The sequence below is a fragment of the Neodiprion pinetum genome, chromosome 4 (genome assembly GCF_021155775.2).
Source record: "Neodiprion pinetum isolate iyNeoPine1 chromosome 4, iyNeoPine1.2, whole genome shotgun sequence".
Classification (NCBI taxonomy): Eukaryota; Metazoa; Arthropoda; class Insecta; order Hymenoptera; family Diprionidae; genus Neodiprion; species Neodiprion pinetum.
In genome coordinates this window covers 35,078,862-35,092,309 of record NC_060235.2, presented here as the reverse complement: position 1 = coordinate 35,092,309, position 13,448 = coordinate 35,078,862, and the positions used below count along the sequence as shown (strand labels likewise).

The following is a 13,448-nucleotide window of genomic DNA, read 5'->3' as shown; positions in this document are numbered from 1 at the left end:
ACTCACGTGTTGCATTGGACGGAAGATGCTACCGGCCAAAATCTTCCATACCCAGGCAAAAATATGGGTGCAAACGAGCAGAGAGCTCGCAGTCCAATATCTTGTATCCGGCGACGGGTAAAAAGCTTCGAAACCAACTCACAACCAGAAGTACATTTCCACCGCAATCTTTAATCGTGTTCACACATTCACTGCAGGTGGTATCGAGGTTGCAACCTAATTTTTCCAACACCTCAAGAGGGAGAAAGAGAACTGAAGCAGGCCGTCCTTGTACGAATAATCCGTGAAGCGATTCAACAGTTGTCAATTGATAATAAGCCTGCACCCCATATGAAAAAGCTCAATATTGAATGTCCACCAAAGTTCGCTATGCATGTCACAGATCATAACTATATTAGAGTACGGCAGGAGTGACAATGATAGATTACTGCTTGCAGCAGCTCTTCCTATAATGGACTACATTTAATGTACGAAATTCATATAGTTTGAAGTGGGAAAATGTTTGGAGGCAACAATTTCCCGAAACTAAATTACCTAATCTGATTAAACTCCACTAATGATTATCGACTTCATTCCAACGAGTTGAAAGCGAAATAATAATAGTAGTAGTAATAATAATGATAATAATACACAAGAGAAGCGTCGAATTTGATCAGTCTCTGTTTTTCAATCAACACTTTTTCACTCACTCACTGAAATGATGTATCGTGAAATGCAAGGCTGTAACGGTGGGATCAATAATTTTACACTTATGAACATGTTGTACCGTTGTATGCTTGGAACTTTGCAGTGTACTCTGGTAAGTAATTGAAACAGTTCGTAGTTTACTGTTTTCATTCACGTGACGAGTCGAGCAACAAGGCAAAGCGCGACCTACGACCGACCCGAACGACCGACCAGCCAGTACTGACGAAGGGTAAGAAACGCGCATGAATGGCGATACACGAATAAGCTACAGGTATGAAATTCCACACATTGTCTCCCCCGGGTACCCCGGGCTGCACTTGAAATTTTTCATTCACTAAAACCAGAGAACCAAGCCAAGGCCAAAGTCAAGTTTGTTGTAACTTTACATTACGCATGCGCGTCAACGTTCGTCTCTGTTCTTCTTCCTAGCTAAACTTCATTGATGTTTCACAAAAATATATTCATATATTCGTCGAGGTTCGTTAGAATTTTGGCGGCAAATAATTATCGGACCATCATCGATCAAATTTAATTAGGTTATACATCGCGGAACCTTCATAACTGTAGATGAGTAATGAATAAAAGTCTTGAATAATTTTTTACCTGCGTCAGTAAATCGATCTAAGTGAGTGCGCTGCTTAGAGATGCTCGCATTCTTTTCGCAGTAACAGTTGTGAATGAAATCAAAATAATATATATATTTACATTATATACATATGTATAATTGCAGGCTTGCAAAATTATTTAAAAAATTCCCGTTTAATCATTGTAAATACCCCGAGACTCAGACGATGGTTGCGAAGTACGTTTTAAATTAGAGGAAGTATAAGGTGTTAGCGTGACGAAATCGAATCACGGTTGCAATTTAAAGCAAATTCCTACTACAGAAACCGTAAAGACGTTAGTTGTACATCAACGGTGCGATACAATTTTCGGTACGATTAACTTGTCAAAATCACCCCTCTTACAATTAGATTCTCGCCCATACAGTATACGTAGTTATAGTCAATTTGTATAACTATATGGCTGTAAGACCGTTACCAGCAACTCTGCAGGGCACAATCTTCGTAATGTGTTTACTTATTAAGGCTGCCAAAATAGCTTCGTTATGAAAATTTCAATAAATCATGTAAACAGTTCATATATACGTATAAAACTTCAATGGTTTCAAAGACGATATATTGATCATCAGAGAAATGAATCACAATTTTCATCTCAGCACATTCATTTCCATTATTTCGCACACGTGGATTCAATTTTTTCTATTCAAGGCTATGAAACATATAATATTTTCACTCTGTGCGTTACCTGACATTTACAGCCTGCGTCAATCGATCTCTTGGCGACAGGCAACTGAACATACTATCATATCCACTCGGTCGCATTTCGTACATGCATAAAATGAATTCTAAATCAAAAAGAACATTGAAATCCGGTAATCATATGCAATATTCACGTTGTTAAACCCCGATATATAATTTAACATGGGTACATTAGTCTCAGCGTTTAATTTCGTATACTTACCTTTGTACGTTCGATATTTTTCTAATGTATCCCAATGTAATTAAGGTAATTTCTGCCGGATTTTTTCATGCCACGAGCACATCGATTTTGGCTAGAATGCATGGGTAGCTAGAACAACAAAAGTACAAAATGGTTGACTTTTCGTTTCGTTTGTTAATTGTTACAGTACTACAAGCCTCAGATTTTATCAAATTCTAACGCCTGTCGTAGGGATATTTGCGTCTCAATTTTGCGTACGGTTGAAAACGAGAAAGACACAATCCGTGGCCAGATCTTCAAAAATACTGCAATTTCACACATATCTGAAATGTATACCAATCATCAAACGCCGCGATCGTTTCTCTTGGCGGACGTAAAAAGTTTATAAAACTAGCAGTTAAAAGACCTCGATTAAATTATATAATTACATAATTTCTCAATATAATAATCATATAAACTCATAATATTCGACTTGCTGTTATTCAGAGTGCAAACAATTTTTTTGAAAAAAATGACAATCGTACCAACCTTCAACCGTTCCAACTACGCAGGTTCCGAAATTGTTGCCAACCAAGGTGGCAAACTCAAATTTCCCACGTTCTCCATTGGTTCTCACACCAGAGAGCTCACACAAACTGTACCTCGATAAGACATAGTTGCCAACATGACTAGCCCAGACTAGCAAATGAGTAGCAAACAGATTCCTTAGGAGTTTGGATGCGTGTCTGACATCAAAATCAAATGCTGCCTCGTGCGGCATCGCACGTGTTATCGGTACCCAAAATTTCTTGAAGGCTATTTTTTTTGATTTCGAAAACTAACGTAACAACTACGAAAACAACAGAACGCCAACAATAAATAACAATGAATTTTATACCGTGCGTTACATGGGTAAAGAGGGGAGTTGCAGCGGCGAATCCTGATAAGGTTAGGTTATCACGTTGCGTTGCAAGTAGCGACAATGTGGAAATCGAATAATTGATTTGTGCTGGATAATTGACGAAATGCTTTCGTGTCTCAGGTGCAACTTACTCCTCAAGAATTGGAGCAAATCATCAACCAAACTCAGTCAGATCTACGGTGAGTTTACCTTTTAGTTTTCCTACAATCTCTTTGTTACAAGAATTTATGCAAATTCAATAAATTTTAGAGATGTCGAAAATGGCACAGATGATTCTGACGAAGAATCAACAAACTCCAAAAAGAACGGGACAAAGAACGAAAAAATCACTGGCAATGGTGAAGCTATGGAGGATGACGAGTATCACTTTGACAAATACGACGAAGAAGGTAGATGATGTCACATTTCTGTACCTTATTTTCGTCTTTACGTTGAAACACAAAATTCACTTATTGTATACTCTTTAATTAGGAGGTAACATACACTGCAATATCGGAGGATTAGCGGTCATAAACGAAGATGGAACAGATCCGTATATTACAATACCAGATAGTGGTGACGAGGACTCTGAAAAAGAAGACGATATTATCAAGCCTGACGATAATCTTGTTGTGATGGGACATGTTGAAGGAGATGCTAGTATTCTGGAAGTGTTTGGTGCGTTATAAATATTGTATCTTATGTATCATGCGCAGTAAGCCCTGCCAACAATTCCAAAGAAAACATGTTCTATGCATGAGAGTTGATATTACCTCTAAATGTTGCTTCATTTACCTACTTTTCATTTCCAGTGTACAATGAGGCAGAGGGATCCTTTTATTGTCACCATGATATTCTACTACCATCATTTCCACTGTGTTTAGAATGGCTTAATTTTGACCCCAGCGATGCAAAGCCGGGTAAAAAAAACTGTTTTAGGATTGACGATGCATTCGTATATTAACATTCATATTTGAAATATAATTTTCCAGGTAATTTTTGTGCAATTGGCAACATGACACCCATTATCGAGGTTTGGGACTTGGATCTAGTGGACTGTTTAGAACCAGTATTTAAACTCGGTTCTAAACCGAGTAAGAAGAGAAAGCAGAAAAGAGTTGGACACAGAGATGCTGTTCTAGATGTAGCGTGGAATTGTAATTACACGTTAGTAAATGCTGATTGATTAACCTCTGTAATAAGTTATGAAAAACATTCATTAGCATGTTTGAAGTTTCTCTGCCCTTGACTTGGTAAATCTATTATTTCAAGTTATCAGCAGAACTCCTAAAAAAATGGATTCGAAAAGAAATAAAATAACCAACATCACGTTACTTGTCTACGTTGTAGCATAACAAGAATTTCTGGATCACAAACTACTAGTTTCAGATAATTCATCAATATACGTAACTTATAATTGTACCAATATCAACCTTGTGAACTTGCATTACAAAAGACTCCTCAATTATTTTACTGAAATAGTTTTCAGTATTTTCGCAGTTGACAAATTGACAATTTCTAATCCTTTGATGTTCATTAATGCTCATTTTACCTTATAGACATGTATTGGCAAGTGGTTCAGTAGATCAAACTGTTCTTTTATGGGATTTGGATAACGGAACACCTGTAACTAAATTGAATACCTTTAATGAAAAAGTGCAAGCAATCAAATGGCATCCTAGTGAAGCTCAGCATCTGCTAACAGGCTGTGGAGATAAGTATGTTTCTGCTTCAAGCTTAAGCTTAATTGTAAAAACGAAGCGAAACATAAAATAATTTTATGACTCATTTGATTTCAGAAATGCAAGGCTATTTGATTGTCGAACTGAAAATAATTTTAAAGTATGGGAGTGCGCCGGTGAGGTAGAAAGGGTTTTATGGAACCATTTTGACCCCAATTATTGTTTTGTAAGTGACGAAATTTGAAGAAAATTCTAGATCAAAGAGACCATTGTGTCATTTTATTTTCTTCTGCGCAGATAAGCACAGATAATGGAAACATTCACTATATTGACATCAGAAACGAGAAACCATTGTGGCTACTCTCTGCACACGAAAAGGAAGTAACAGGTATTTTCTAAAGTTCGCCTAAAACATTTAGCAATCCATTGGTTCATAAATTTTCGGCCTCTTTATATGTAAACTTATTTTTATTCCAGGTCTTTCTCTCAGTACTTCTTGTCCAGGACTTTTAGTCAGCTGTTCAACTGATAGCTATGTCAAAGTGTGGGACGCAGTCGATAATAAAACACCAGAGCTTGTATGGGAAACAAAGACAAACCTAGGAGCACTACAATGTTTGGAAACGAGCCCAAATAGTCCATTTATGTTTGCCGCAGGAGGCGATAATAAATCCCACAATTTCAAACTATTTGATCTACTAGAGAGCACCTTAGGTGAGTTGGCGTGGTTATGATTTCTTTTTCGCTATTTCGATGGTAAAACATAATACTCACCAGATTACCAATGACGTGTTTGCATCTGAGTTGTTTTGCAAATCAATTTTATTGTCATGCCCAATATGCAGAATACGTATTCACCAGTCTGATTTATCATTGAAACACCGTTTAATGTATGTTTCATGGACTTCCAGTTTCAGAAAGGTTTTCAAATAGACCAATGAAAAAAATAGTATGCGAAGAGAATCCTCCCGAAGTTGATGTAAAACTGAAGAGCAATACAGCTGAGGTAATGGACGTCACTGACGAAATGAATTCAATGGCTTTGGGTTCAGTTTCAACTAATAGTCTTAGTAAAAAAAAGAAACGAAATAAAAAATAATAAGTTTCAGAAAGAATATAACATATTAAGTCCTGTATATTTTTCACCTGTCGTTGCAGTCAAAATGTCCGTTTTTCTTTGGGAAACTATATCGAACACGTATTCATAAATATAGACTCCTGTGATTTTATACTGTATAAAATTGGTGCAAAATGTACGATTTACTGTTGAAACATTTCTATTACAAAACAGTTGAAATAGCAGCATAGAAAGCTGCCTGTTAATTGTATTTTTAAAAAGAATATATTTAAGAAGATATACATCGTTAGAATGAATATAATTATACCTACTTCGCCATCTGTCACTGTGCCATTTCTTCAACATCGTAAATATATCATGTAAACGTGAGTATACATTTTTTTAAACACTATTTCATTGGTCTGGTAACAAAAGATATGGTTGGACAATATATGTATGTACGTAATCTCAATTTTTTCGAATAATTAAATTTTATTAGATTATTTACATTTAAAATCAACAGGTTACATGTATTCAGTATAGAATAATTGTGAACTCAATTTTGTTGTAATAAATCGGCTGTGGAACGAAAATTTTTCACTGTAACTTTCATTCGTGGAAATATGTATAGAATTGAGCAAAAATTGATATAATAACTCAGAATATTTCAACATTGCTCTACTAAGATTCCACCCAAAACTAAAGTGAAATTGATAAATAATACACTATACGCTACTTAACTGATACAGATACCTATATCCAAGTTTACATTATAATTAACCATATAATGTATACATATAATATATGTGCATATATATATATATACACACACAAACGTACATATATATATATATATATATACATTAGGGTGTTTCAAAAATAAAAAAATTCGATTTTCCAACGGGCCACACCTGAAATAGTTAGTTTAGGTAGAAACAAAAATTCTGGCGAAAGATGAGCATTGTCGGTTGAGTGGAAGATCGGACACATTTGTTTTTTAATCTTTTTTTCCTTTTTATCGAATTTATGATGGATAATAGTTAGTAAATTTTTTTTTCGTGTTTATAGCTGCCAGCGGATCAGTTTGTGTCTTAAATAAGATGCTCCTGGAACTCTTTAGTTGATATTTAATAGGGACCCATTGTAATGGGAAATGTGTAAATATTGAATAAAATATTGAAATCTGAGTGAGAAAATGTTTTTCATGTATTTTAATTGAATAATAATCAGAAAACCTGTTAGACGTCCCTCTTAAATATCAACTAAAGAGTTCCAGGAGCATCTTATTTAAGACACAAACTGATCCGCTGGCAGCTGTAAAGACGAAAAAAAATTTTACTAATAATTATCCATCATAAATTCGATAAAAAGGAAAAAAAGATTAAAAAACAAATGTGCACGATCTTCCACTCAACCGACAATGCTCATCTTTCGCCAGAATTTTTGTTTCTACCTAAACTAACTATTTCAAGTGTGGCCCGTTGGAAAATCTAATTTTTTTTTTTATTTTGAAACACCCTAATGTACATATATATACATATATGTACGTTTGTATATATACATTAGAGTGTCTCAAAAGAAACCAATATCAGTTTTTCATGCTCCTACTTCTCAAAACTTGAGTTTTGATAGAACAAAACATCCCCGCGAAGAAGAGGAAGGGAATCCGCCGCTCATTGGACGCTTCTAATCATAACAACCAATTTACGTCTATGACGAACTTTTTGAAAGGAAAAATTTTAGACCATGGGGATTGTACTTCAAATTAAGAGAAACAAAATTTCGTTGAATTAATTTTTTTTTATTCCTATTCATAATTTTTGTAATTTTTTAAATTAGAAATTATAGAAAAATAAAAATTAGGTATGAAAAAAAATTTATTTAATGAAATTTTATTTCTCTCGATTTGAAACACAATCCCCATGGTCTCGAATTTTTCCTTCCAAAAAGTTCGTCATAGAAGTTAATTGGCTGTTATAGTTAGAAACGTCCAATAAACGGCGGCTTTACTTGAGTTACAGAGTTTCCTTTTCGCGAGGATGTTTTTTTCTATCAAACCTCAAGTTTTGAGGGGTAAGAGCATGAAAAATCGAAATAGTTTTTTTTGTAGACACCCTAATATACATATACAGATATTATATTCAATTTACAATATTTTTCCTAAGCATATTACAAAATGGACTTTGCTGTCATAGTTGGTGTACCTCGTGGATACCATACGGATCTATTGAAGCAGGTTCTGCACATTCACAGTGGAGGCCAACTGACAGCGATAACCGCAACGCAAAATCCTAAATAAAAGATTTTGATTTTTACTAAAATGAAAGATCATAAAGTTGTGATACATGAAATGAAGATATCGTAGAGCGTCGCGAATGAAAAAATGATATCATGCTTTTTAAATGTCCGTCTAATGAGATCTGGTGGAAATCGCGGTATTGTAGGAGATACATAGACTGAAATGTTGGCACGTATCACGCATTAAAGGTGAAAAAAATGTATCGACGAAATTATCGAATTAGTTATCCCGCCTAAGGCGAGAAAAATGTCAGTTCAATTTTTACCTATTTCGATGAAGCTAGGTTTCAATAATTTGATGATTGCATGAATTTAACTTTTACTATGTATGCGACATGAACCTAACAGATCGATTATGTCTTTAGTTACCTTAGGGGTGGTCATCTTCATCTGTAAAACTTTAAGCTCCACAGAGCTTTAGTAATAAGTATAAAATATAAGAGATTACTAGAAAAGACGAAACTTAACTCAGGCCGCACTAGCTAAACTTATCTGTTAGACTATTAGCAGATGTTCTGCCACGTATTTCGTGATATTAAATAATCTTGAATATTCTGATTTAGTCTTAATTTCGATAGCGCCAACGATTAGTTTCATATTTTTCAGTAATCTTGACCCTGCTCAACGTCAACTTAGCTTCATGGAATCGTTTGTTTTTAATCGAACTAATAATATGTGTATTGTATTAAACGATGTGTAAGGCAGTCTCATATTATTTCAAAACAAACGAATAATAGCTGTTGGATTAGTTGTACACAGAGATTCTATGCCATTAATTTTACACCAATAACCGTTGTTGTTACTAAAATATTAGTAATTTTATAATTACTAATACAGTTTACATAGTATCTAGATATACACAGGTCACATGCTACTACCATAGTACAGATAAGTTTTGATTTGATATTCATAATTTTTTTATTTTCTCGTCAATTGGTATTTGATAATTGCTAAATATTTTACTTTTAGGACACTTCTAAGCTGTATCTATTTCAACCTCAATGATTCACGTTCACGTATTTTCATAGTGTTCCACCGTCAGCTTTGCTCTTCATATCCATACTTTCTACACTTTTCGCAAAAAGTTTCAGTAAGAAAAACAAAGCTGTCGCTGTCCGACCATACACAACAATTTCAGATCAGAGATGAGTTACGATCTCTATGGTAGTACACAAATTGATGTTTAAGCCTCCGTTTTCCATCCTTAGCTTTCTTGATGATTCCAAATTGCAAATAGTTGAAATGATGTTATGCGAAAATATAAAGATATGTAGTTGAGTACTTTGTGGACACATTGAAGTTGTATAATCATCAATTGATTGCATTGTAACGTAATTAATTTTCCAGTTCCAAGTAAAAACGGTGTATTGTAAGCAATGAAATTTAATATGACGAGTACATAAGGGTTACTTTTGTAACATGTTGAGAAAATCTGCTTTTAAAAAAAAAAAATAATTTGCACTAAAGATAATTACTATAATAATTGAATGACAATACCTTATTTGTCATATTAATCTCCTAATATGAGAAATTATATACACGTTCATTATTTTATAATGAAACTCTAAGTTGTTGAGAAATCTATACGTCATGTATCGGACACAAGTAACGTATCGTTCCGAGTATAAGCCGACCTCACATATAATAAGACGACTCCCCATTCTGAGACAGTATTTCAGGGTGTTTTTTTCAGTTGCCCGCAGGTGAGGCAGGTCTATGTGTAAACAAAGTATGATTTCAACTAGTACTGCCAACGATAAAAAAAAACCTCGGCTTTTATTCGGAACAATGCGGTACCTGATATTGGGATATGTGTAACATCTAATTATGACGTTCTGTAACTCTACGTATTTGATAAATTTCCTATGGTTTTTTGAATTTGCGCTGCTTACTTGTATTTACACATAGAAATATCAATCAACAAATGGTCATTTTTGATGAATTCTCTGAGTCTAAGATCTATAAAATATAGCTTGCTATTTTAGGCTATTGTCATGAGCAGTTATCACTGCAGTCCTGGAAATGAATGCCATTAGCCCATTTATTAGTCAATATTAAGTCAATATTAAGTGTGGCATTTTTAATCTCAATATCTTTTGGCAATTTTGACAAAATACGAGAAATGGACACGATGTAACAAGAATGAGATTTCGCCAATAGCAATCTTCATAATACAGTGACTGTAAAATTATTTGATCTAAAGAATTCACAATCATGCATTATGACACGTTTGGGCAATTATTTATTTTTTCTTTCTTTTTTTTTGGCATAAAAAAATAACCACTATTCGTTGATTCAATGCGCTTAATCAGTATCAGGGGGTACAAGACTTTTTTTCTTCCAATTTCTGAAATTTTTGTAATGAATTCATATGTAGTTTTGATATTTTAATAACTCAAGTCACGATCTTTAAAAAAAAACGAATTGTTTGAGAAATCAATTGGAAAATATTTGGAAGTTTCTTAACCTTGAAGATTCATACAATAGTTTTTCAAACACTTCAAAGGCATGTAAAACGATAACTGGATCTCTGGCAGTGTGATATCACTTGACACTATGACGCATGTGCAATTTAATGCAAAATGTTCCAGCTAAGGATGCGGGATTGAGCAACGAGTAACAGCCAACTTTCCCATCGTTAGAACACTGAAATATGACGCGAAAACCAAAACATCCGACAATTACATATTTCTAAAGCCACAGTAGATGGATAATTGGATAACAGTTTACGTGGGTATACGGCAATTGATAGTGCTTATCTCGCACACAGATGTGAAATAACAAACTTCAATAAAAGTAAAGCAGCTGATATCAGATGGTGTGGTTTTGCATAGCATATATATTAATTATAATCATTTATGCACATGTCGTAATGACGAACTAGGCATCAGTTCCTATGTCAAGGCTTCTAGAATCCTGATTAGAATCATGCTGACTTCCATTCTCAGAAGACGCACTGCTCGAGAGGCCGGATTGGTCGGAGCTCTTCTTTACTTTTGGTTTGTATTCAGTGATGACAACGGTAACATTATTCACAGTGACTTCTTTAGTTTGTGCCGTACTCCGGTCAATGTTCTTGAGGCGAGGCGGATGCCAGTTCTTGCGCCTTGGTTTATCCAGTTTTCGTTCCTTGTCTTTTCCACTGCTGGTAGTGCTACTACCGCTTCCACCCTCTTTTTTACCTGGTTTCAAGGGTGGTACGTATTGTTGTTGAGCAACCTGTAAATCAAAAGAGTATATTCACGTATTGTGTAAATATTCCAATATGTTACAATGGTAAATAAAATTGCCATATGATATATTTGCTTACTCCAGAATACTGTTATCTGGTACTTCGTGATGTTTAAGTCACTCTGCATACAGATCGATACATTCACACAATTACACAATGGTGTCTGAATGTTTTTATTCTAGGTGAATAAATTTCGTTATAACGATTGCCAACCTGCTGAGCTACTAGTTGAGGATTGATGCGGGGCTTCCGCGTAGAGGTTCCTTTGCGGACGTCACACATGAGGCACTTGAAAGCTTCAGCTGTATTCCTAAAGGTGCAGACACTGCAGTCCCAATAGCTGTCTTCCAAAACCTTTGCCTGCCGCTTCCCACTTCCGGAATGGTTCATTGTTCATCGGAGTCAGTCGTGCTACGCTGAACCTTCTCAAAAGAGATCCTGCCCTCTTCTGCACCCTTTCAGCCTCATTAAAACCAGTTTTATTAACACTTGTAAGTCTTTGAAATATTTTCAAACGAGCCAGGGTGACTGTATTTATTTAAAACTATCGATGATATAGGACTAAATGTATTTCAGGTGCATCAACTCAATAATACAGTAGGCCACTTCGTGTCTTCGTCAATCTCAAGATGACCGCCTTGGTCCATGAACCATATTATCCTTGTCCAAAACATCATTGTGAATCTTCAAATTTGACTGAAACAAAACAAGCAAATTTCTATCAGCATATTCCAAAATGATTTGACAATCATTTTTGAATGTTAGTTTACTGACAATCAGTTACATTATCCATCAGTACAGAGATTACGAGGTAATACCTAACAAGAATATGTGAACTGCTGTGACTCTTTTTAAAATAGTTATTTATCAGATGCTACGAAAGTAAAAAAATTACATTTCTGGTTGTGTACAGAAAAAAATTCATAAACAGTCATGTCATGTCTGAAGACAGAAATAATTTTTTACAAAATACAGTAGCGGTCGGAATGATGAAGTCAAAACAGACGAATTGATGCATTTCCCAGTTGACCTAAATTTCAGATGCTAATATTCGATTGGTCATTACACCTTTGAGGTAGTACTTGCCTCAGATTGTATTGTCATGAACTGAATCAACTTCGGTTATTCCTAAGTGACGATGTAGAGCTCATCAGTCAAACCTGTAAAAATGTCCCCATACGTGGATCACAATATTTTTCTCTATTCAGTATTCAGCATCCGCTCTAGATTATTTACACTCTAGGTACGCAAGAAATTTATAATGTACAATGTGAAGGATACCGAATTGTTCAGACTATAAGCCGACCCCAAATTCTAAGACAGTATTTCAGAGTGTTTTTCGTAGTTACCCGCACGACGGGTTTGCGTATAAGACGAGGACGATTTTGGCGGGTGCTGTCAACAAAAAAAAAAAACCTCGCCTAATATTCGGAACAATACGGTATTATAGGCAAAATCAGTGAACAATCCATTTGGTTGGTATGAGATGAATGATGATTGCACACCTAGGAATCCAAATCTCGACCTTGCGTACTGTTGCAGAAATGTGTTAAGTATTGCACATGCAACTCTGGTAAGGTATGCATGCACGCGTAAAGTGCACATGTGTACGTGCGACACACGATAATATCAATGAACTGGAGCACATACGCATTGGGTACACAACACACACCGTCGAATTAACTCGCTCCAGGCACGCAATATAAACGTGAATTTACTTACGCCGATAGAGCCCCTAGATAAACCGCAAGTTTCTAGGCGGTGAGGACTCTCCGACGACAGTGGAAATAATCCGATATTATCGAACTCCCGAAAGCTGGATAAAATTCAGAAAGTAAAATATTGACAAACAACCAAAGCGCTACAAGGCGCTGTTTTGCTACCACTTGGACGGCGGAACGGCCGAACTTGACCAAACAGCGCTGCCAACTTAATTGTCATTATTCCGCTAAAAATGACCAGACTCTTCGGCGTTCTTTAATCGATTACGGAATCGAGATAAGAATCGATTATTTGATTTGTATTACGTACATCCGATATTTTTAGTAATAATCAACCCATAATTTACTGCCAAAATACTAAATCAATAAAAACGCCAAATTTCCCACT

General features: G+C 35.3%; 2 protein-coding genes and 1 long non-coding RNA gene across 4 annotated transcripts in view; 1 reads left to right on the top strand and 2 right to left on the bottom strand.

Moving 5' to 3' along the window:
• LOC124217326 (uncharacterized) overlaps positions 1-868 on the bottom strand; it is a 30,921-nt gene extending 30,053 nt beyond the window's left edge. The window contains exon 1 of the long non-coding RNA XR_011177010.1: positions 7-868. This is a non-coding gene — a long non-coding RNA (uncharacterized lncRNA). The remainder of the gene's footprint in view (positions 1-6) is intronic.
• A 2,004-nt stretch (positions 869-2,872) lies between these two features.
• On the top strand, positions 2,873-7,531 carry LOC124216156 (no child left behind). Its single transcript, XM_046620344.2, has 11 exons — positions 2,873-3,117; positions 3,212-3,270; positions 3,341-3,480; positions 3,563-3,748; positions 3,883-3,990; positions 4,063-4,237; positions 4,630-4,788; positions 4,870-4,978; positions 5,050-5,140; positions 5,230-5,466; positions 5,664-7,531. The coding sequence occupies exons 1-11, from the start codon at positions 3,055-3,057 to the stop codon at positions 5,849-5,851; spliced, it is 1,515 nt and encodes a 504-aa protein (XP_046476300.1). The 5' UTR covers positions 2,873-3,054; the 3' UTR covers positions 5,852-7,531.
• Positions 7,388-13,246, bottom strand: RYBP (ring and YY1 binding protein). 2 transcript variants are annotated; one of them, XM_069135049.1, is made up of 4 exons: positions 13,062-13,246; positions 12,426-12,499; positions 11,553-12,035; positions 7,388-11,326 (listed from the first exon to the last, which is right to left on the bottom strand). In XM_069135049.1, exons 3-4 carry the CDS (start codon positions 11,727-11,729, stop codon positions 10,988-10,990), a joined length of 516 nt encoding a protein of 171 aa, XP_068991150.1. In that variant the 5' UTR covers positions 11,730-12,035; positions 12,426-12,499; positions 13,062-13,246; the 3' UTR covers positions 7,388-10,987. The 2 variants fall into 2 exon arrangements, with proteins under 2 accessions (XP_068991150.1, XP_046476301.1); XM_046620345.2 differs by lacking the exon at positions 12,426-12,499.
• Positions 13,247-13,448: the final 202 nt, after the last annotated feature.